This window comes from Chiloscyllium plagiosum, unplaced genomic scaffold (assembly GCF_037043375.1).
Source record: "Chiloscyllium plagiosum isolate Xiang-an unplaced genomic scaffold, Cpla_swu_hap1 HiC_scaffold_10, whole genome shotgun sequence".
In the NCBI taxonomy this organism is placed as follows: Eukaryota; Metazoa; Chordata; class Chondrichthyes; order Orectolobiformes; family Hemiscylliidae; genus Chiloscyllium; species Chiloscyllium plagiosum.
In genome coordinates this window covers 112,207,698-112,233,287 of record NW_028270148.1, presented here as the reverse complement: position 1 = coordinate 112,233,287, position 25,590 = coordinate 112,207,698, and the positions used below count along the sequence as shown (strand labels likewise).

General features: G+C 40.0%; 1 protein-coding gene and 1 long non-coding RNA gene across 3 annotated transcripts in view; one reads left to right on the top strand and one right to left on the bottom strand.

Moving 5' to 3' along the window:
- Positions 1-25,590, bottom strand: part of LOC122553100 (uncharacterized) — a 64,602-nt gene that overhangs the window by 25,515 nt on the left and 13,497 nt on the right. The gene's annotated exons all lie outside the window — the stretch shown is intronic.
- Positions 1-25,590, top strand: part of esf1 (ESF1 nucleolar pre-rRNA processing protein) — a 77,214-nt gene that overhangs the window by 46,698 nt on the left and 4,926 nt on the right. The window contains exons 10-11 of the mRNA XM_043696627.2: positions 9,647-9,789; positions 22,774-22,864. Coding sequence (XP_043552562.2) covers positions 9,647-9,789; positions 22,774-22,864 — 234 coding nt within the window. The remainder of the gene's footprint in view (positions 1-9,646; positions 9,790-22,773; positions 22,865-25,590) is intronic.

Below are 25,590 nucleotides of genomic sequence, written 5' to 3'. Positions count from 1 at the left end.
GAATTACTTGTGAAAATACAGTAATGACTCATACTATCCCAGTCTATTACTTTTGGCACTGAATAGTTGCCAGGAAGCAACAGCATTTGGAATAAGTATTGAGAAATCATTTTTTGGTTTAATTCTGCTTAACCCCCAAGTAAATACTCCAATTCAGGCACATTGCCACTTTTAAAACATTTTTAATTGTTAAGATTGCAGGAAATTCTAAAGTGAACTATTCTGCCACAGTTGAGAACTGATAAAAGATCAAAGCGATGATGAAAGATATGACAGATTGTTTTGATGATACAGCGCATATCTCTCGCTTTGTGTACTAAATTCACTCTGTCCTGTGATTGTTAAATGTCTCCATATGGTAGACACTCTGGATAATATAAGAAGGGTGTTTGCTGCTAATTTAATGACATGAACAAGAAAAGCACACAGTGACAAAAATAATATATTACGTTACAAGAATTGTGCATTGATGATGAAGTTAATTCTTAGAATGATCATTAATCTTACTTGCATTTGAGCAGTTTATGAAATTTTGCCCTTTAGACAAACAACCACCTTCAAAACTTCATGAGAGGGTTATACAAAATTTTGAACAACTTCAACACATTGTTAGTAGGAAAGGCACGAACAGACGTAATGCCCAGATGTAGCAATGTTCCACTTCATGACCTTGATTAAAGCTGACTTAATTTATCTCGTGTTTGGATATTTGCTCTCCAGTTGTATATATGTCAGCAGTTACAGTGCATAAAGTAAATAAATGATCACCTTTTCTGTAAGCAATGGAGATCTTTGTTGTACCAATAAGCTGTGTGTCTGTGTGTTCCCAGTTTACACTACCTCTGGTTGAAACAGTCATTTTGTCGCTGTTACGTCTTTCAATTATCAATATAAATCAAATATTTACAAAGGCCAGAAAGGTTTGTAGGCTGTGCAGTGGAAGGTTTTGAACTTAAAATGAAAAGTAATAGTGTAAAATATTAAAAGTACTATAACATGACCCTAGTCATATTATCGCTGGACAGTATAAATCCATAGACCCAGGCAATTGTCTGGGGACGGAAGTTTGAATCCCGCCACTGCCATCCTTACCAGGTCTGACCACATGTGACTCCAGACCCACAGCGATGTGGTTGACTCTTAACTGCCCTCTGGATATCTAGGTATGGGCAATAAATGCTGGCCTAACCAATGACACTCTCATCCTGTGAATTTTTTTAAAATGGTAAAAAAAATTGATTTTTACTATCTAGATAGCATTTATGGTGAATTTTCTAGATCCTTTGCTTGTAATAAATTAGAGGAAAGCTGTGTGTTCACTGCTATTTCTCCTTTTTGTTTTGGTGAAGATGAAATATAAAACATTTACCAGAATTCTTTCAGATAACTGCAAAAGTCTCCTCTTGTAATAATGGAATTACAATTCCTGGACTATGAGCTTCTTTTGAACGCATTCGTTAGACACAAAATAATTTTTTTTTAAAAATCCTAAATTGTAACATAGTTTAAAAGATGTGACATTAGAAATAGCAGAGCAAGTACTGAAAATTGCCATCTAATGTGTGGGCTCAGGGTAAGCTTCTAAAATGCTCAAATTTCCCTCTGGCAGTGTATGCCAGCAAAAGCTCCAAACACAATACTTTCTCAGGTGTTCATCCTATATTGCTTGTTTTAATAAATGAAAGGTATCAGATATTAAAGCTACAAGGCAGTGTTATTTGAATGAACATCGCTGTCTGTGGTTTCTAACTTTCATTATTTATGCTGAAATGCTGCCTTTTTAACTTTGACTGAGGCCTTTGGAATGGTAACTGATGAACTAATAGATACACCAACACTTGGACACGGCATAAATTCCAGAAAGAGCAAAGGATCGCAAAGCTCAAGAGCAGCTGATAGGAATTATGAAACTTTTCTCTATCTGATGTTCAGGAAATATCAGATTGTGTAAAGATATGAGGGAATTGCAATTCATAATAAGTGATCCAGAGAATGGGACTTCAATACTAACATCAGCCAAAGGCCATGCCAGTTGAAATAAGGGAAAGATCATTTTTGGCCCTTTGCTGGTAATGAGTTTAAAGAAAGATGACTGGGTTGACTATTTAAATTTTCCTCTTGAAAATGCGCCATCCAGGGTATTTTTTTTCTCACCACTGATGTCTCATAATAAGATCGATCAATCTCCAGAATGCTGCCAATAAATTGTGGGCGGCACGGTGGCACAGTGGTTAGCTGTTTTTTTCTTACCACTGCTGCCTCACAGCGCCTGAGACCCGGGTTCAATTCCCGCCTCAGGCGACTGACTGTGTGGAGTTTGCACGTTCTCCCCGTGTCTGCGTGGGTTTCCTCCGGGTGCTCCGGTTTCCTCCCACAGTCCAAAAGATGTGCAGGGTCAGGTGAATTGGCCATGCTAAATTGCCCGTAGTGTTAGGTAAGGGGTAAATGTAGGGGTATGGGTGGGTTTCGCTTCGGCGGGTCGGTGTGGACTTGTTGGGCCGAAGGGCCTGTTTCCACACTGTAATGTAATCTAATCTAATCTAATCTAAATTATTGTGGATGCTTTGCTATGATGATAAACAGTATTGATTTAAAATTTGAAACTCAGGTCTGGTCGCATTAGGGGAGAAAGAAATGGAATTAACGTTTCAAATCCAGTAATTCTTCTTTGGAACTCAAGTAAAATTAATTTAGGAAAGGAAGAATAAAAACAGTTAAAAGACCAAAAGAACTGTGGATGCTGTAAGTCAGAAACGAAAATAGAAATTGCATAAAAGCTCAGCAGGTCTGGCAGCATCTGTGCAAATAAATCAGTGTTAACATTTCGGATCGAGTGATCCTTGTTCAGAACTTTCTCAAACTATATTGAGGAATTGCTTTTCCAGCAATTTCTGTTTTTGAATAAAAATTGTTAACATGGATAGACCGAATAAGGCTGTCCAGTCTGTGAGGGACCATGTACTGACTATGAGTAATAAAATTAGGTCCAGTGATGAGATATTATCCTATGTTCAAATAACAATTAGCCTTTGCCATTGTTACAAAACATTTTTCTTTTTGAAAAGAGAAGTCAATTAGTTGTTGCTAGAAATTTTAACAAAATATTGATTTAGTTATCCAGGGCATTGAGAATTAAGATCTGAAAGGATCTGATACTAAACTGCCATTCCTCGGGTTTATGTACTGGATGTATTCTCTGGCATTGAATAATTTGTGCAGCTCAGGAATCTCTTGTTGATGGGACATAATTAAAGTTTGCATGTGCAAGAATATGAGAATGTGGCTTAACAATTTACAACGATAATAACTAATGGAGTTTGACTTTATTGAATTAAGTGTTATAAATAATCAAGAACTTCCAAACAGAAGTGCCAGATATTTATTTTGCATTTTAGACTTTGTTATGGTCTCCATCTCTGGTATTTATTACTTAATCCATTTCTGTTTAAGAATCAATTCTCAACTGGTCAGTTTGGGCGAGTAGTTCTTAACATGGTGCAAAAACGGACAATGCTGCCATTATCATCTTGGAAAATAACAGACAAGGTTTGGGTTGTAGCCATATCCACTATGAATGTAAATGTGACTGAGGCAATGGAAAAGATTTGCACCAAATGTTGAGTACTTATGAAGTATGTTTTGAAGTAATGTGGGGAAAGGCAACAAACAGCTAATGCACATCAAGGTCTCACCAAGAGTAGTGTGATAAATGTCCAGATAATAGGTTTCATTGACTTTTTTTTGTGGGTTCAAGGTTGGCCAATGAAATCTCCCTCCTCCTCTTCACGATATTCCAATGGAATCTTTTATGTTCCACCAGGAAGAGTTTAATATTTTTGAAGACAACAGCACTGATACTATGGAGCTCCTTTATTGCTGCCATAAAGTGTCAGTTTTGATTTCATATGTTCAGTTCTCTGGAGTGAGGCTTGAGCTGTCCAACCTCTGACTTAGGCACCAATGATATGACTGAGTCAGTACTGATGCCTATTTCTTCAGTGAGAAAATGGAAAGGAATACTAAAGGCGAGAGAAAGAACGACCTTACGAACAGCTGCAGCAATGAAAAGCACACCATAGAAATTGAGAAAATGGGAGACGTTGACAAAGACCTGTGCATCAGGCCTCAAATTAAAACCAAGTAATGTTGGTGAACTGTTTTTCACCCCTTTAGTGTTGTTGAGAGGTTTCCGAGGAATATAACTTGAGTGTTTGGGTGAGTGTTGGACAGCCAAGGAAAGGAGGTGAAACTACTCTTATGTGACTTCCCACTCTTAGCATCTTTCTGGGTCTCAGAATAACTTCTGCACAAGTACCTGAAAGAAACTTTGCATCCAGCTCCATTTAAGTCACAGAATATGAGTGGGTCCTGGAAAATCAGAAGGTAAATTACTATCCTGTATGGTACCAGCAGGACAAAGATTGGGTTGGGGTCTCTGAACACTGGTTGTGAGTTAAGACGGGGCTGTAGTAGGGCCTCTGAGTCTGGGGCTCCTCTGCTCCACTCACTTTTCTTTTGTTTCTTATCTTTTATTCTCCTCAAAATTTTTTATAAAAGGAAAAAATAGTTTTACTTACTACTTTGTGAAGAGCTTGGTCACGGCGACAGCATTAGCACGTCGGCCCAGCAGTGTGGACTTGTAGCAGTGACGTCAGGGACAAGTTTGGGTTTCTGCCAGCTCTGCATCATTGAGGCAGAATGATGGTTGCCGCACTAGAGGCGAGTTTGGTTTCCTGATGGCATTTTCGTCCAGTGCAGATTCGAGGAGACAGTGGCAGAGGTGACTTAGGCCCAGTACAAGCCCTAATAGCATCTCCAGCTGTTGCATTAGTGAGCTGGGCCCCAAGTGGACTCATGGCAACGGTGGAGTTGAGTATGGGTCAGTGTGGTACTAGGTGGCAATGGTTGCATCTGCTTTGGCAAGGTCCAGTGAGAATTCATAGTGGCTAGGGTGTCGGTAGAGGTGAGAAGGTGCTGAAGAGTGACTACTTTCATTCAGATAGTGGCACGGCAAAGGAGATTCCTACCTGGCCACCAGCCCCATGGCCCATGACTGATCACTTAACAAGAAGGACTGTAAAGTTGGAGACACTTCCTTTATTTTTTTCCGCCTTTGTTTTCTATGTTTTAGTTTAGTTTCCTGTGTTTTAAGGTGGTGCTGGAGAGTAGGGATTCTGTACAGTACCTTATACTGTATTTTTGTACCAAAATACACGTGACAATAAATAAATGAAATGAAATCAAGGCCTGTACCCGGAAACTGGGAATGCGATTGGACTGAGCATCCAGGTGGATTTGGGTTATACAAAGCACTGTTTGGATGCCTTCCAGCTTACCTGCACCCAACCAGAAATGTGCGAGAAGGAACGTTGGGTCCAAATTCTGACTTAGTAATGTGGTGTAGATTCTGAGAGTTGGTTACAACTGAGTGATAAAGTTTTCCAAGGTAATGGCTTAGATTGGGTAATCTCCATAATAAGACAATAGGATGCAGGAGCAGGAGGAGGCCATTCGGCCTACTGAGGCTACACAGTGATTCGATAGGATCATGGCTAACCTGATAATTCTCAACTCCTTTCCTGTCTTAATCCCTTGATTATTTAATGATAGGAAATCTGCCTAGCTCAGTGTCTAATATACTTAGCAATTCAGTCTTGACAGCCCTCTACAGACAAGCATTTTGCAGTTGTGTGCATTTCAAATGTTGCCAGCTAAGAACTGTCCATAATTTGTTGATGGTGCACAGCAATGTTTTCCTTGCTCATAATAGATTTATTTTTGCATTGTGTAATTTATTCTTGGTTTTTGAGTAGGATAATTCGATAATAATTGACTAGATTGCCCACTGTTTTATAATATAGAACTGTATAGCACTGTACAGGCCCTTCGGCCCACGATGTTGTGCTGGCCTTTTATCCTACTGTCAGATCAGGCTAATGTACATACCCCTCATTGTACTAACTTCCATATGCCTATCCAGGAGTCGCTTATATGTCCCTACTGTATCTGACTCTATTACCATTGCTGGCAATGCATTCCACGCACCCACCACTCTGAGTAAACATAGAACATTGAACATTACAGCGCAGTACAGGCCCTTCGGCTCTCGATGTTGCGCCGACCTGGGAAACTAATCTGATGCCCATCTAACCGACACCGTTCCATTATTGTCCCTAAGGATGTCCAATGCCCATTTAAATGCCCTTAACATCAGCAAATCTACTACTGTTGCAGGCAGGCCATTCCACACCCCTATACTCTGAGTAAAGAACCTACCCCCAAGATCTATCACCCCTCAATTTAAAGCTATGTCCCCTCATGTTCGCCTTCACCATCCCAGGAAAAGGCTCTCACTGTCCACCCTATCTAACCCTCTGATTATCTTAAAAGCCCTGATTAAGCACCTTTCAATTTTCTTCTCTCCAGCAAAAACAGCCTCAGTTCCCTCAGCCTTTCTTCATAAGACCTTCCTTCCATACTAGGCAACATCCTAGTAAATCTTCTCTGAACCCTTTCCAAAGCTTCCACATCCTTCCTATAATGACCAGAACTGTACACAATACCCCAGGTGTGGCCTTATCAGTATCTTGTACAGCTGAGGCATGACCTCGTGCCTCTGAAACTCAATCTCCCTACCAATAAATGCCAATACATCATATGCCTTCTGAACAACCCTATCAACTAGGGTGGCAACTTTTAGGGATTTGTGCACCTGGACACAGATCTCTGTTCATCTACACTGCCAAACGTTTCACCGTCAGCCCAGTACTCTGTATTCCTGTTAGTTCTTCTGAAGTGAACTACCTCACACTTTTCCGCCTTTAACTCCATTTGCCATTTCTCCGCTCAGCTCTGCATCTTATCTATGTCTCTCTGTAACCCACAACACCCTTTCACACTATCCACAACTCTGCCTACCTTCCTGTCAGCCGCAAATTTACTAACCCATCCTTGTCCAGATCATTTATAAAAATGACAAACAGCAGTGGTCCCAAAACAGATCCTTGCAGCACACCACTGCTAACTGAGCTCCAGGATGAACATTTCTAATCAACCATTACCCTCTGTCTTCTTTAAGCTAGTCAATTTCTGATCCAAAAGAACTGACCGCTGAAATCTCCCCTAACCCTTCCTCCAATTACCTCGTGATAGATATTTCTGCCATGGGAAAAAGTCTCTGGCTATCCACTTTATCTGTGCCTCTCAACATCTTGTATACTTCTATCAGGTTACCTCTCATTCTTCTTTGCTCCAAAGCTGATAAACTCCAGTAGACCTGCCAGGATACTTTTGGAAAGTCGCAAACATAATACCATTTTTTTTAAGGAAAGAGTGAGTGAGAATTGAATATGGTGTTGGGAGGTCACGTTGCGGCTGTACAGGACATTGGTTGGGCCATTTTTGGAATATAGCATGCAATTCTGGCCTTCCTATCAGAAGGATGTTGTGAAACTTGAAAGGGTTCAGAAAAAATTTACAAGGATGTTGCCAGGCTTGGAGGATTTGAGCTGTAGGACGACGTTGAATAGGCTGGGGCCGTTTTCCCTGGAGTGTTGGTGGCTGAGGGGTGACCTTATAGGTTTATAAAATCATGAGGGGCATGGATAGGATTAATAGATAAGGTCTTTTCTCTGGGGTGGGGGAGTCCAGAACTGGAGGACATAGGTTTAGGGTGAGAGGATAAAGATATAAAAGGGACCTAAGGGGCAGCTTTTTCACAGAGCTGCCAGAGGAAATGATGGAGGCTAGTACAATTACAGCATTTAAAAGGCGTCTGGATGGATATATGAATAGGAAGAGTTTAAAGGGATCTGGGCCAAGTGCTGGCAAATGGGACTAGATTAGGTTAGAATGTCTGGTTGGCATGGACGAGATGAACTGAAAGGTCTGTTTCTGTGCTGTACATCTCAATGACTCTGAGTGTGAGAATGAGAAAAGTCCTAGGTCCCTCAAGCTTTTCCATAAGATATGCTCTCCAGTCCAGGCAGCTTCTTTGTAAATCTCCTCTGCACTCTCTAAAGCTTCCACATCTTTCCTATTATGAGGCGACCGGAACTGAACACAATATTCCAAGTGTGGTCTAACCAGGACACAACCAGAGCTGCAGCATAACCCTGTGGCTTTTAAACTCAATCCCCTGTTAATGAAAGCCAACACATCATACACCTTCTTAACAACCCTGTCAACCTGGGTGGCAAATTTGAGGGATCTATGGACATTTATACTCCAGACTGCCAAGAATCCTGCCTTTAACCTTGTATTCTGCATTCAAATTCAACCTTCCAAAGTGAATGATGTCAAATTTTTCCAGGTTGAACTCCATCTGCCACTTGTCAGCCCAGTTCTGCATCCTATGAATGTCTCGTTGCAACCTACAACAGCCCTCCACACTGTCCACAACTCCACCAACCTCTGTGTCATCGGCACATTTACTAGCCCACCCTTCCACTTCCTCATCCAGGTCTCAGAACTGATCCCTGTGGAACACCACTGACCACCGAGCTTCAGGCTGAATGCTGGATCCCAAGGAAACCTAAATAGAAAGCAGGTCATAACACCAGTGCTTCGCCAGAGGCTCACTGATGATGTTACTTAGTATGGTGATGAAACGTCTTAAAAAGAACCTTCCAGCTCAACGAGCAAACCTACATCTAGGCTGAATACTTACCATCTACCACCACCCTCTGTCTTCCATGGGCCAGCCAGTTCTGTATCCAGACAGACAGGTCTCCCTGTATCCTATTCCTCCTCACTTTCTAAATGAGCCTACCATGGGGAACCTTATCAAACGCCTTGCTAAAATTCATGTATACCACATCCACTGCTCTACCTTCATCAGCGTGTTTTGTCACATCATCGAAGAATTCAATAAGGTTTTTGAGGCATGACCTGCTCCTCTCAAAACCATGCTGACTATCTCTAATCAAACTATGGTTTTCCAAGTATTCATAAATCCTGTCTATCTTTCCTACCCATATAATGGGCTGAACCTTCCTGTATTTTAGAAAAGTATTGATTTTGGGAAGTTTCATGGCAGGATTCCCGCCGTGAAACATGGCAACTTTTTTCTCACAATTCTCCCATGTTCACATTGTTAATTATGGATCACTCCTCCAAAGCATTGCAATCTTGTGATCAGCAGGGGTGGCAAAATCCACCCATGCCAGGATCTTCTGAAACTCACTCCAAGACTACCATATTTAAACCCCAATTGCTCACCATTTCAAAAGCTGCCAGCCAGTAACTGCACATTGTTTTTGGCAGTAAAATTCCAAAAGACAATGCTAGGAGGGGGGAAATCATCAGACCACTTCATCCATAGGGGCCTGAAGGCTCTGGTAGACGGGGTGCTGGAAAGGAGATTTGTCCTTTTTACTCTGCATTGCCCAAAGAGACCACAGCAACAGATTCTGCAGGCCTAATCTGAAAGAACCACCAGGGCAGTGCAGTGTCCACACTCCATAGGAACACCTTTAATGGCCGTTCTTTGCAATTCTTCACATCATTCAGATGCTGTGATGCCTGATGACTTCATATCATGTAACATTTTGCATTATAATTGAATTTTGAAACTGGAGCCTCTGTCAACCACCGAAGCATTTTGTATATCTTAGCATGCAGTTAAAAATGTCCTGTCTTATTTCAGGCCTGAAAGAAACAACAGAAGCAATAGTAAAGAAGAAAATAGAGAAAGGTAATGTACTGACTCCATGGGAACAATACTTGGAGAAGAAAAAAGAGAAAAGGCAACAGAAGAGAAAGAAAAAGACGAAAACTGAAGATCAGGAGGTAATTATAATTTATAATGTTGATATCTTATTTCCTCCTCATTGCAAAGAAAATGAGGCAAAGTTGGTGATCCTTGATACAAATACGATAAATTTCTGGTGAGTAGCAAATATTGGCTGGTCCCCAAAGACCGTTCTGTTTACTTCAAAACCACGTCCCATGCTTAAATAATCTTTTTAATTTATAACTTGAATGACAATTGGGGTATCAGCCTTTTTTTAAAAAAAAGGCAGGCAGCATATTTTTAATCTTTGTGCGACTGCCAGGATAAACATCATTAAGAGTCTTCTGTGATTAAAGCAAAATAAACATCTTCTTGATCCACCCAGAAAGTTGGAAACTCACTTTGATCATTCAAATTTGTCAAGTTTAGGAATGTGCATGCTTAATTTCACTGTTTGGACATTTTCAGAAGAGAAGTAAATATTGGATTAGTGTCTCATACTTGTTTGATTCATGCTTTTCAACATGATTGTTGGTAGGATCTTTCTGTTAACTGGATGATGGGGTTATGATGCCTTTCATTAAATTGTCCATTAACCCAAATTTCAGCAAAATTCAAACTGATCCAAATTATTTGAATTAAGAAATAGCCTTTTAAATCCCTGTTTTCGTACATGTCTACGATTCTGCATTGTAATATTCCTCTTGTAACTTTTTTTCTAAATAGAGAAGATGGAGGGGTGAAACATACTTTGAAAGTTGAAAAATCAGTAAATAAATGGTTTACATGAAAAGAATAAATAGACCCTGTTTAAAAAAAAAATTGGAAGGATAGTCTGGCCTAATGGGAATTATGCAATAAACTGCAACTCAACATCGGAAGAGGGTAAACCAATGTATCAAATTCCTATTGAAGTTGTAAAATGAGAAATCCCTGAGTTTCCAGCTGAATTGCTTTGGTGATTTCCATTTTATGGATGTTGAAACTCAAGTGCTGGCAATCTGTTAAATTAATACTTTAAACGTTTGAAGATAGTGGGGGGTGGGGTGTTTGGCAACCTGATTTAAAAGTTTCAATTTACACACTTCTGAGAAGAAGCCTAGCAATTTGGCCAAATCATGCGTATTGCACAGGATTGGAATTTTCTCTTCTAAATCTTGCAGATGTGTGATTGAAACGGGCCTCTTATGAAAGGTGCTGAGGGAATTTAGTTTTCAAAAGATCAAGGAGGATAATAGCATCATATGTGTTCCAGATGCTTTGGATAATTTTGTGAAGAAAGTTGCCATAATAGGTGATCAAGCAAAATTGATTACTCCCCTTTGCTGGTTTATTTAACACTATCAAGCAATTGGTTTCTTATGAGTGTAGGGAATAATCAATTTGTAACAATTTGCATTCAATTCTGTTAAAAAAAGGTTTTATCAAAGCTTTGCATCTCACACTCATCAGGACAATTCGCAAGAATACCAATTTAAACTACAGGATGAAAGGAGAATGTAAATTAGATGGGAAGTGGATTGTGGTCGAGGCAATATCATGGAGAATATATCAATTCAATGATGATTAACAGTTAATTCCTATGCATTATTTAAATTTTAAACCAGGCTACTTGACTCTAATAAGCCAAGGTATTACCCTGAGAAATGAACCAGCGAATAATTGTCACATAGTTTGTTGAGTTGAAACAGTGATATATATGACCTTTGAGCCCGAAAATCTATTTTAAAATTAGTTATCAATATAATTCCTCACTCATTTGGGATTATCCTGCAAATATTGGGATATGTTGTTTATACGATCTGTCAGTCTTTGTGACATACAAATCTAGCAAAGTTATCAGGTTTGGCCCTTCCATGTGGCAGCACTGTCCAGTTTGTCACTATGATGTGCAAACAAATTCTTTATTTGATCCATTAGTTGCTATCTAATATTTATTTCTCCTTGCCTGGACTCATTCTCAAGTATGAAGTTTCTCCTCATCCATCCTGTTGAAATCCTTGGTAATTTCAAAGAATGTAATTTGGACTATACATTTCCATCACTAATTTGTCATTGTGATCCAACTGCACATATACAGTCTCACGCCAGCTCTTATCTTCTGCCTGTGTAAGATTTTAACTCTGAAAATTCTTCTCATCAAACTAATTTCAGTGACAAAGAAAGGCAAAGCATCTACCCACAGAAACACAAAGGTGACTCAATAATAAGAAAATAGAAAATATTGTCCTTGTAAAAATAGCAAGAATTTTATTCGCATATCATCACTAATATAATTGGAGCTCCCTGTTTTATTTCTCTTCCTCCCGTCCAGCCACCAACAGACAAACCCCCTATTCTTTTTCAGCTTTACAATGGAGAGTAGGAATCTCAATGATTCCCATATACAAACACCAAAAACCTTATATTCTGTGTCACCTTAAACATCAAAAATATTCCAACTAACTTCCCAGAAATATAAATAAAGCCAAAAGCCAAGCCAAAGAAGGAGCTATTGCCTTTTGCCTGAATGGTTGAATCTATATAGAGATGGCACCATCACAGATGAAGCCACCTGAATTCAGTCTCCTCTTAAGTTGTCTTCCCCAACATAACTGAAATTTGCATCCTTTCAATTCCATTAACATGTTTGTAAATCTCCAGTTCTTCAATATCTTTTAGCTAATACAGGTCATTCTGCTGCAACAGTTGTGTTTCTCTGCAACCTTGCACTGTAGAAAATCGCGCTGTAGAAGATGCTCCACCCATTCAGTACAAAGTTTGCATTATCCAAACAATTCGTAAATTATGTTATAGCCAATTTGTGCTGACGTTATAGCAGAACGATTTGTCTGGAAATGAAAATTGTACACAGTACTTTGTGTGATCCAACCAAGTTTCTGCTTTTTGTTTTCTTAAATGAAATAGAAAATGCTGAAAATACACAGCAGGTCAGGTAGCATTTGTGGAATGAGATAAGTTAATACGCTGCTCCTGGAAGCAGGAAGCTTGGAAGGCAGAGGAACTTAATTGAATGAGAGCGAAAAATCAGCTTCTCAATGGTGGGATAAAACTAAGTTTGCAGAAATTCAAAGACAAGTTAAGTATTCCAATGACATGCACCTGCATGTTGCATATTCTTATTAAAGGGCAATCTTGCCTGTATTAAGTATATCTTTCCGATTACGTTATATGTGAGTGAGAAATACACGCTTTCAGATTCACAACTACATACACTGGTGGACAGCCAATGTGATAGTATACTTGTTGGAATTAGAGGAGCAGCAGCAGTTTTTCTCTCTTTAGGGAAGATGATGATAGGTGGTGATTTCAACCAGATAGTGGCACTTAGAAGATAACAGGGCAGGGCTGTCGTATAGAGCGAGACTGCAGACTAAGGGGCAGAGAGCAGGGTTGTCTAAGGACAAAGGCATCTTTGGAATGGTGGGCATGTGTTTGGGAAGCAAGGACATGTTTCATTTGATGCTGAAGCCTACAGCCCAATCTCCTTATTTACATGCCTCTGCACTCTAGGGGGAATCCATGTTCTAATGGCATTGTGGGTCCGCCTATAGTGGTTCAAGATGGCTCATCACCTTTTCGAGGGCAATTAGGGACGGGCAATGAATGCTGGCCCAGCCAACAACACCCACATCCCATGAGTGAATCAAAAAAAAGCAACCACTTACACTGCTTGAACCCTTGTGATTGTCACCTTTATTGCAACTACAAGTGCCACTTACCCTTGTGGAACCCAGCAGATTTATTCATAATCTTTGGCACAAGACCCAGATTCTATTATGGGGTCTAGGCTCCAAATCAGCAGGTTGTCTGGACAAGCAAGAGAGCCTCCAATGGCTATCTTTGGGAAACAGGACACCCTACCTTTCCCAATAATCCTGGAGTAAAACATACATTGTGCTCTCATTGAACCATGGGGCCATTCTTTTACCTTCAACTATGTCTCAGAGAAGACATCAATGGGTGGGGATCAGATGATTCTGCCAGAGTACCACTCCTTGCATACATCCTATCTTTGTGTCTTTTAAATATGGCACTTGACCCATGAAGCAACAGCAGCGATGCCAATCCCCTGCCTGCCCCCTACTGCCAAATCATTATGCTCCTCAAACTTGCATAACTAATTGGCTAGCCACTGTTTCAATGTGTGTGTCCAGCCATCTTAGCTGAGGGAAAGTGTCACTCACTTCCTGTTATATCACTGACAACCTCAATGCTATCAAGCAGACACCACACAATGTTTCAAGTTAATTCTTCTAAAAATGGTGGACAGCCGGTGTAATAGTATACTTGTTGGAATTGGAGTGAGCAGCAGCAGTTTTTCTCTCTTTAGGGAAGATAAATCTACATGCTTTATGGCCATATCAATCAATGTTGCTACTTCAAACAACTTGTGCATCTGTATTCCCAGATTACTTTGCTCCTCTATCTTCCTTTCCTTCCAAGTGATTAGTGGCCTCTTTATGCTACTAAACCGAGCCACCTCTCATTTCAAAAGAAAAAAACATTACTTTCAGTTGTATAGCATTTTGTAACTACTGATGTCTCTCAGTGCTTCAGAGCCAATAAAATACTTTTTTTGAAGTTTAATGTTGTAACTTAGGATACATCTCTGTATTGAATTTAATTTGCCATTTAGTTGCCTTCTTTGGAAGTCCAATTCTTCTTGTATTTTGATGCAGTCCTGTACATTATTAGCTAGAGTCATAGAGATGTACGGCATGGAAGCACACCCTTCGGTTCAACTTGTCCATGCCAATCAAGTATCCTAAATTAATCTAGCCCCATTTGCCAGCATTTGACCCATATCACGGCACGGTGGCACAGTGGTTAGCACTGCTGCCTCACAGCGCCAGAGACCCGGGTTCAATTCCCGCCTCAGGCGACTGACTGTGTGGAGTTTGCACGTTCTCCCCGTGTCTGCGTGGGTTTCCTCCAGGTGCTCCGGTTTCCTCCCACAGTCACAAAGATGTGCAGGTCATTGCTAAATTGTCCGTAGTGTTAGGTAAGGGGTAAATGTAGGGGTATGGGTGGGTTGCGCTTCGGCGGGGCGGTGTGGACTTGTTGGGCCGAAGGGCCTGTTTCCACACTGTAAGTAATCTAATCTAATCTAATCACTTTAAACCCTTACTATTCGTGTACCCAACCAGATGCCTTTTAAATGTTGTAAGTGTACCAGCCTCCACCATTTTCTCTGGCAGCTCATTTCATACATGCACCAGCTCCAATCCCAATTCGGTATCATCTTTATATTTTGATGGTATATATACCAATTCCTGACTCCCCCACTTTCCAACATTCCAAGAACTCGCCTAAGGATTCCTACCTTTATTTTTAATTTGGAACAATATTTGAATCCATGGTGGATCTGACTTCAAAGACTCAGCCTTTAACATGACAGTGTTACTTGACAACTTCAGAAGATTTTAATCAAGTACAGATCTACTTCAACTGCTTCACATTTTATAAGGCGCTTTCTCTTTTTCTAATTTTTATTTTCCAAAAAGACACTCAAATCGTATAACTTTCTTGACCAGTAGTCTCTGTGAAGTGCTAGAGGATGTTTTTCTACAATAAAGACACTATGTAAATTCAAGTAGAAGTTGTTGGCTGGAATGTGGTTATGAAGTTTATTGTGGTCACATTCCAAGTAAGGGAGTGAAGCATAAGAGCATGAAAGAGCTTTGCTCATCAGTGGGACACAGAGTTTAACAAGTGATTTTCTTTGTTTGAAAGCTATTAACTTTAAAATAAGCTCTAATAACTTGTTGAAGGAAAAAAATAGATCGTAGCATATTGTGGGCAATTACACAAAATCACTTGCAAACAACCTCTATTAGAATGAACAAGTCATTCCTACATCCCCAAGTAACAATATTAGTAAGCTAACTTCTGGTTGTGAATCCACTCCACTGTACAATCTACATGTTTTTTTTTACTGACCAAATAACTTTTTTTATTTTGACTATATTGATTAATAATATTTTTGTGATCCATTCAGCTGGAATGTTTACATTATCAAAAGTGTTTCAAGTATGTTGAAAGTCTTTTTTTGCCTGATTTTTATAACTATCAAAAGCTTTGCACTGGTTTTTCATCATAAAACGTAGCAGCAGTAATTTGTCTATATCCCTCTTAGATTCTGTGTCATTCCCAACACTTGCTTTCTCACCCCTTTTTGTATCATCCACAAACCTGACGATCGTGCATTCAAGTTATTAATATATGTTGTAAATCATTGTGGCCCCAGCACTGATCCCTGTAGCATTCCACAAGTTACAGGTTGCTGCATTCTGAAAATATCCCCTTTATCGTACGCTCTACCCTCTAGTAGTTAGTCAATTCTCTGTGCACATATATGCATATATATATATATATATATATCATCAGCTCCCCCCACCCACTCCAACCCCAAATGCCATGGGTTCTTATCTTACTAAGCATCCTTATGTGGGTACTGTATCAAATGCTTTTTGGAAATCCAAATATATTACATTTACTTTATCTATCCTGTTTATAACATTCTCAAAGAATTCCAATAAATTTGTCAGACATGATTTCCCCTTCATGAAACTATGCTGACTCTGCTTGGTTATATTATGCATTTCTAATACTCTGCTAGTATATCTTTTATAAGAGGCGTTAACATTTTCTGAATGGCAAATGTTAAGCTTACTGACCTATAGTTATCTGTCTTTTTGTCTCCTGTCATCCTTTAAAGGCAGAGTTCCCTAATCATCTGGCCAAAATAAATAAAAGTTAATGCTGTAAATATTCAGCCAGTCTGCCACTGTCTGTAGAGAGCAAAATAGTCTTAACGGGCTGGATATTACATGTACAGACGTGGTACATGTAATTTTAACAAGGAACCACAAAATATAGGTCAGGTACCCAGACCACCACCTTTCCACTCACCCTCATTATATGGAGAGTGAGAAAGGGACAAAGTTGGGAGCCTGCCCACCATAAGTAAATAAATAATTAAAGGTCAAATGAGCAGGTTAAAAGCAAAGTTGACTCCAGTATTACTCTACCCATACAGTTGGCATGGGTTATAGCATGGACAGAGTGGTGAGATTGGGCAGCATGTTTCATTTTCACAAGTTTATGAAAGTGCAGGAGAAAGGGGATTATAATTTCTGAAGGGTGGCCTTTCCACATTGGGGCAACCCACTTGTAGGTGGTAACTTCCTACTGCCATATAAGGAATTTAAAGCCTACACTTCCACCACTTGCCAAACCCTCCCCACCAAGTGCCCAGACTTGATGTATTCAGGGTTCCACTGGATTCTGAATGTGAGACTGTCTGCAGTATGAAGCTTTGGCACTGCCAGGACTGATGAAGCTGTTAACATCTCCAACAGATGGGGCTTCCTCCCAGTTCAGTAGAAATCTCATGATCTATTGATTTAACCCACCTTTAGGACATTATGGCTGGGGCAGATTTCTTCAGAATCTGTCACTGGCTGCTGACTTTCCAGGGGAGCAAACCTCACCCCTGTAATTTTCTACTCCATGATTATTCATCACCTTGACTGCCCAACAAACGTACGACTGAGCAGTGGAGCAGAACTTCTTTACCTCTACAATGCATAGACCCTGTCAAAGATCTTGAAGCATTCTATTTATATTGTACATCAGAGTTAATGAAGGCCATTCTTTCAAGTGTCATAAGGAAGAATGTTAATTCCATGAAAGCTTTTTCTTAATCGGAAGTAGCAAGATATGTATATGTTGCTAGTCGTGAATCCCACATCAAAGTAGTCACTTCTGAATTTGTCTATATGGACAGAGTAATATTTATGAGGGGATAACGCTGAAGAGCTTATCCCTTTATTGGAACAGGAACATGGAAAACTGATTATAATTTTTCTGACTTTTTTTCTGCTGTGAATCTTGTTTCTAATCATACATACATTGTTTCTCCACCATAAAACTGGAATATATCTTTACAGTTGACCCCAGTACTGACTATTCATCAAGTGACTTATTCTTAGAGCAGTAGGTGAAACGTTAGGCTGCTTACTGGGAGTTTAGTTCACTAGTAGAGTGTGTGCAGTTTAGTGCTTTCTGACAGAATGCTACTTCCTTGAGCCTCTTTTGTCAAAGTATTACTGACTTAATAGGTAAACATTAGTATATTTTTGAGAATTTCTTTGTTATACATTACCTATATATTTGGCTCGATCAAAATGCAACTATACACAGTTTCAGTAAAAGAAATTGTGTGTAGGGTGTTTAACAGAAACATTTAAATATTTTTAATTGATTTGTGGCTCCTTATTATTATTTGATGGATTTTAGCACCTTTCTGTACTCCACAAAATTAACATGGTTAATTTAACAGATTGTGGGTTGTCTGATCAGTTTAAAAATTATTTGGGCTGGGCACATTCTTGAAAATATGATGTGTCAAGGAATTTTAATTAATATCTGCTTTTATGAAAGGTGGGAAAGGAAGAGATGATTGCAAGTTGGAGAATGTGATCTCCATGTAACAGCACCTGTATTCCTCAAATAAGTTCTGTTGCACCCCATGTTACGTAATTATCAAAATAATGTGTCTGGTCAGAAAAACCTGACACATCCACGTTTTACAATTGTTATATACTTTAGTGAGATGAAACTTAAGCTTTTTATTTCATTGTAAAGAAAGAACATTCAGCCCTTTCTCTATCTCTCTTCCTTCTTCAGAAGTGCAGCTCCAATTCAGAGCTATGGAAATCTAAAGTAGAGATTCATTTTATGAACAACCTTGATTTTTGTTAGATTATAGATGGCTTGAATTAAACTGTGGGTGCAGTTTGAGAACTTGATGCATCATCCATATTTATATTATGTGGTGGTCTGCTATCAGCTAATGTTATATATGTTTTAAAATCTGTACATATTGACATTTTTGGCTGCCTGGCAGCTTCAGATGTTAAGAGAAGGCTGAGCGACATGACAACCCAAGCTGCCAGATTGAATCCATATGGTTAGGATAGTCTGGCTGCTGTCTGTCTCAATTATGGAGACACGCGAATAGCAATACTGTAGGCGTGCGTCATTTCAACTTCAGTAACCAGAAAATAGCAACTACAGAATTTAAATATTTCAATCTCTTTAACATTGAAGTTTGGGAGCAACTATTTTACCACATTTTAAGTGATTTGTAGAACATTCTGTAGCTATGAATAACCTAACAGATGTTTTTTTAATTGAATTGGCATACTGGATTTTAAATAGGAAACTAGTCGTTTATAATTGCTTTTTATCTTCACATTTATTGGCTTACAAATGAGAATGTATCTTTTCTGTTCATGCTTGAGGCCATCTCTGGAAAAATGTTTAATTGACAAATTGTAACTTTGATCAAGCTTGGTATTTTTAAAAAACGTACGCTGTGCTGAAAGATACCTGATTTTAATTTATTTTTTAATGCATTTTGACAGTATTTTGGATCATATTAAAGTAGATTGATATTACCTTGCCAAATAATACCATCCAAGGTAAACTGAAAGGGATAAACTCTGATATCATCTATCTAAATGAAGTAATGTGCTCCAAAAGAATATAGTTAAGCTATAGAAAATTATGTATTGTGATACCATCCAACTTTGAAAGTTGATCAAACTGATACATGTCATTCAATGTCACTGTGCCAAAGCTATCATGAGAGTTGAAACATGAGCAACTGATCTCATCAAGGTGAGAGGCGCCTGTAGAGAACAGCAGTCAGGGCATTTCAAACATCCAGTGTCATCATGAAGTGCTCCCAGGTCAGATATAGTACAGACAAATGCAGAATAAAGCATCCTCTGAACTTTGCCTCAGAATTCTGTTCCAAATTATTTCCATTCCTACTGCAGTATGATACTTTATAAAGTCATAGATATTTACAGCCAGAAGGGTGCCATTCAGTCCATTGTGTCCACGCCATTCGACAAAGATCTGACTACACTAATTCCATTTTCCAGCCTTTGGCCCATATCCCTGGACGCTATGGCAACACAAGTAAATATCCAAATACTGCTTCACTGTCATAACCCTTTCTAGCTCCACCTCTCTTTTAGGCAAGAAAGTACAGGCACCCATCACCTTGTGGGTGAAAAGATTTTCCTCAACTCTTCTCTAAGCCTTTTATTTCAACCTAAGTGTTATCTTCCTGGTTATTGACTCTTCTACTAATGAGAAGAAGTATTTTCATACCTATCCTATCTATGCCCCCTCATAATCTTATACACCTCTACCAGATCCCATCTCAACCTTTCCTGCTCCAAGAAAAACTACCCAGCCAATCCAATCTTTCCTCAGCTCAGACCTTCCAGTCCAGGCAGCATCCTGGTAAATCTTCCCTACACCTTATAATATAGTTATTAGAACTAGTCACTGTACTTAAGTTGTGGCCTAACCAGTATCATATTCCAATTAACCAGTTCCAGCAATAACATCCTTGTTCTTTTCTTTATTGGCCAGGTATAGAATACAAGTGTCCCATATGCCTTCTTAACGAACCACATTATTTACCTGCCCTGCTAGCAAGTCAGTCCTGGATGAGTTCATTCAATCGGTATACTTCAGATGAGACCCCTTACTCCCCTTATCAATCAAAAACTTATCTATCTCTGACATAAATGCACTCAATGATCTGGCGTCCACAAATTAACCACCCTCTGGCTGAAGAAATTCCTCCTAATTTTAGTTCTAAAAGGTTACCCCTTCACTACAGCAAGAGCCCCATCATTGAGCCTTGCAGAATCTCACTAGAAACAGACTTCCACTCTCAGAAAAAGCTCTCTAACATCATCTTTGCTTTCTGCCTCTCAGCCAGTTTTGGACTCAACGTGCCACTCTGCCTTGAGTCTGCAAATGGATTGTTACAGGGATATGGTGGGGGGTGGGTCTGCGTAGGATGCTTTTCGGAAGGTTGGTGTGGACTTGATGGACTAAATGGCCTACTTCCACATTGTACAGATTCTGTGATTCTGTGTGAGGTCGTTAGCTCCATTCCTGTTCAGTTCCAGCCTAACCAACTTGTTTCAAGTCCCAACTGCCCTAGAATGTCACGTCTTGGGTATCTAAACCCTCCCTTCCGCACCATCTCTCCAGCTATGCACTTATCTGCTCTATCCTTCTATTTCTATACTTACTACTGGGTAGCATTATGAATAATGTGGAGATGACTGCATTTTATGATTTACTTTTCATATCCCTACTAAACTCCCAAAGTCTGCTTTCAGGACCTTATTACTTTTTCTCCCTATGTCATTGGTCTCAACACAGATTACAAATTCAGTTTTTCTACATCTTTCTTCAGAATGCCATGCAGCATTCCATGACATTCTTAATCTAGACATCCAGGACGCCAACATACCATCCTGCAGTCATATCATCAGCTGCAGAAATTACCTGTTTGCTCCCCTTACAAATTAATCCTTATCACTTTCTTCTGCTTCATTGCTGATCTGTCTGTTCTTTTAATCTTACTGCCACCACTCCTGTGTCCCACACAGACCATTGGTGTGTCTGCTTCTCTGTGACGGTCCTCACCTCATTTACTCCTCTCTCATTTATTCTACTTCCTGCCTCAGCTATCTTATGGCATTTGAATTAGTATAACCAACAGTTTTCTGTGACAAAAATAATGGACTACTACTGACTAAACCCATCTCACATAAGACTATGGCAATCAATTTTAATTTTTAGATCAAGTTATGAATATTTTATTAGAACAAAATAAAATATCTACCAAATTGGAATTTTGATCATAAACATATTCAATTATATATTTATATTAAACAGAACAGCTTCCGCATTATACTTGTCAACCATTCTCATTAAGAATACATCAGTTCCTCATTATATGTGGTTCACTACCCACAAATCTACATATCCTGAAGTCAGCCCCAAACATATGCTTTTTTCCCCTAACTGAAAGATTCCGCCAGATTGCACGTTCCCTTATGGTCGGGGATTTCTATTATAGCACTGTCCATGTTTTGTGTTATCCGTGGCATATGCATAATCCCTATCCTCCATGGGTAATAAGGACTTGATATAGATGTGAATGTAGGAAGAGTTAAGGGGACCACAACCAAATTAGTGGGGAACATGAATTCCTTTTTGCACTTGTCTGGTTTTGTAATTGTAGATGTAAATGTTTGTCAAAAGTCACAATTTGTATACTTTATACTAGAAATGTGTGTGATGAAAGTCAGCATGTTTGACAACACTCATCATTGTAAGATGGAAAAGCAGCTCCTGCAGCTAACTGCTCTTTGCCTTTTTCCTTATAGGTGATACACAGTCATGGAGTCATACAGCGTGGAAGCAGGTCCTTTGGTCCAACCAGTCCATGCCAACCATAATCCCAAACTACACCCTCTGCCTGCGCTTGACTCATATCTCCATTCATTTCTTATTTACTTATTTATCCAAATGTCTAAACATTATAACTGTACCCACATTTACCACTTGCTGTGGAGGTTAATTCCATACATAAACCACTCTGTGTAAACAAAAAATAAAATGCCCCTCATGTCTTTTTAAAATCTTTCTCCTCTTACCTTAAAAATATGCCCCCTTAGTCTTCAAATCTCCACCTCCCCACCACCCTGGGAAAAGACACTTGCCATTCACTTTATCTAGACTCCTTATTATTTTGTAAATCTCTGTAAGGTCATCTCTTAACCTCCTAAGCTCCAGTTAAAAAGTCTATTCAGCCTCTCTTTATAACTCAAACCCTCATTTCTGGCAACATCCTGGTAAATCTCTTCTGAATCCTCTCCAGCTAAATAATATCCTTCCTATTAACAGGGAGACCAGAACTGGGCCTTTTTGAGAATTGTTTCTCAATATGATTTGTTCATGTCTTGCAATCTATTCTGTCAATGGGAAGAAGTCAGAGATTTATTTTTGGGTGATAGCTTGCATTTTTACATTATACACAAGAATGACATCATCTCATTGTACAATGAAGATCATGCCAAAACTTGATTTTTGGTGGAAAGTGATTTTTAAATGATTGCATTTATCTTTCTGCTCTGACTTCTTTGTAGCTTCAAATTGGCGAGAAGCTGAGTGATGATGACATTCCGTCAGATGTAGATTTGAATGATTCTTTCTTCACGGATGAACTGGGGCAATCAGGTAAATCAGAAAAGTACACGTGCATTGATCATATGCAGCTAGATAATTCTTTTCTGCCAGTTTGCTGTATTTAGTATTAAAAATCAATCATTTTCAGAACCAGTGGAAAGGCAAAAAAAAAGTTCAGACAAATATTTTAAACTAGGCGAAAGTGAGGAATGCAGGTGCTAAAGATTAGAGTCGAGAGTGTGGTGCTGGAAAAGCACAGCAGGTCAGGCAGCATCTGAGGAGCAGGAAAATCTACGTTTTCAGCAAAAGACCTTCATCAGGAATAAGGCTAGGAGTCTCGGGGAATTTAAACTGCATCGGGAGCAACGGATACAGTAAATGAAGTGTGGAAGTGCAGGTGAAACCTTGATGGATGTGGAAGGCTCTTTGGGGCCTTGGATGGAGGTGTGGTTACAGGTTTTACAGTTCCTGTGGTGGCAGGGGAAGGTGCTGGGAAGGGAGGGTGCGACTTTGGGAGGGCGTGGACCTGATGAGGAAGTCGCGGAGGGAACAGTCTTTACGGAATGCGGATGGGGTGGGGAGGGAAATATGTCTCTCATGGTGGGGTCCGTTTGTAGGTGGCGGAAATGGCAGAGGACGATGCAGTGTATACAGATGTTGGTGGGTGGAAGGTGAGGACCAGGGGAGTTCCGTCCTTGTTACGGTTGGAGGGTGGAGTTCGAGGGCGGAGATGCAGGAAGTGAATGAGATGCACTGAAGGGCATCATCAACCGTGTGGGAGGGGAAATTGCATTCTTTAAAGAAGGGGGCCATCTGGTATGTTCTGTGGTGGAACTGGTCCTCCAGGGAGCAGATGCAGTGGAGGAATTGGAAATAAGGGATAGCATTTTTGCAGGAGGCAGGGTGGGAGGAGGTGTAATCAAGGAGCTGTGGGAGTCGGTGGGTTTGTAGAAAATGTCAGTGTTGAATCGGTCACTGTTGATAGAGATGGAGAGGTCCAGGAAGAGATGGTCCAGGTGAATTTAAGGTCGGGTGGAATATGATGGTGAGGTTAATGAAGTGTTCACCGTCCTCGTGGGAGCACAAGGTGGCGCCATGCAGTCATCAGTGTAGCGGAGGAGAAGGTGGGGATTGATGCCGGTGTAACTGCAGAAGATTGTCAGCTACATAGAACAGTCCAAGAGACATGCATAGCTGGGGCCCATGCAGATGCCCATGGCTACCTCTTTCATCTGGAGGAAGTGGGAGGATTCGAAGGAGAAATTATTGAGGATGAAGACTAGTTCAGCCAAATGAATTAGTGTCAGTGGGAGGGTACTGGTGGGGATGTCAGGAGAGGAAGAAACGGATTGCTTGGAAGCCCTGGTCTTGGCTGATGGAAGTGTATAAGGACTGGATGTCCATGGTGAAGATGAGGCGTTGGGGGCCAGGGAAATCAAAGTTTGGAGGAGTTGGAAGTGTGACTGGTGTCCCGAATGTATGTGGGGAATTCCTGTTCCAAGGAAGATAGAACAGTATCGAGGTATGTGGAGGTGAATTTGGTGGGGCAGGAGTAGGCCAAGACGATGGGTCGGCCGGGGTAGTCAGGCTTGTGGATCGTGGGTAAGAGGTAGAACCGGGTGGTGCGGGGTTCCCAAACTGAGGTTGGAAGCTGTGGGTGGGAGATTCCCTGAGATGATGAGGTTGTGTACAGTCTGGGAGACTATGTTTGGTGATGGGAGGTAAGATCATGGTCGAGGGGGAGGTAGGAGGAGGTGTGTTCAAGTTGGCTCCTGGCTTCAGCGGTGTAGAGGTCAGTGCGCCAAACTACCACTGCATCCCATTTGTCCGCTGGTTTGATGGTGAGGTTTGAGTTGGAGCAGAGAGAGTGGAGGGCTGTGTGTTGTGAGGGTGAGAGGTTGGAGTGGGTGAGGGGAATGGACAGGTTGAGGCAGTCAATGTCCTGGCGGCAGTTGGAAATAAAGAGGTCGAGGGTGGGTAACAGACTGGCACGGGATGTCCAGGTGGATGGGGTGTGTTGGAGGCGGGCAGAGGGGTCCTCAGAAGTTGGGAGGGAGTCTTGATGTAAAATGTAAGCTTGGAGGCGGAGGCAGCAGCAGAAGTGTTCGACGTCACCCTTCTTTCGATTATACAGTCTAAATCTTATTTCTGACAAGCCCCACCCATTCTTTATATTCTCTTCAAAGTAAGAAAATAGATCATCTAAAATATTTACGCACAGAAATTACTCCTGCTTCTAAGCCACCGTTTAGGAACGAATTAAAGTGACCGCTATGTTTTTAAATTAAATCTTATTAGCAGAGTCTTTATCTAAAACATGTCTAAAATTTCACAGAATAGTCGGTTAAAAATTATGTTTATGTAAATTTTAACATACTTGTGACATTGAGCCTAAAATCACAGAAAATATCTTGTATTTTTCTATGTTGACAAGAATGGCAATGATTAGATATTTGTAAATGTATATAATATTCAACGTTCTTTCTGTTTAAACAGAGTACAAGCCTCTTTCTAAAGTAGAGCACAGCTGAGGGATTATTTCATGCTTTTGTTTTTATTATCAGATTTATAGGCATTCATATCCAGTACATCCAAGTTGGTTACAAAATGAAAACATGCCATGCTTTCTGCACATAAATGTTAATATTTGTCAATGACACATATGGTACTAAATGATGTCATTACAAAAACAGTAAAATTCTTTTTAAAATGATACCAATCAGTGGATTGGATATTATTTTCTGAAACTTACTCGTAATTGCATTGTTTCCCTGCTT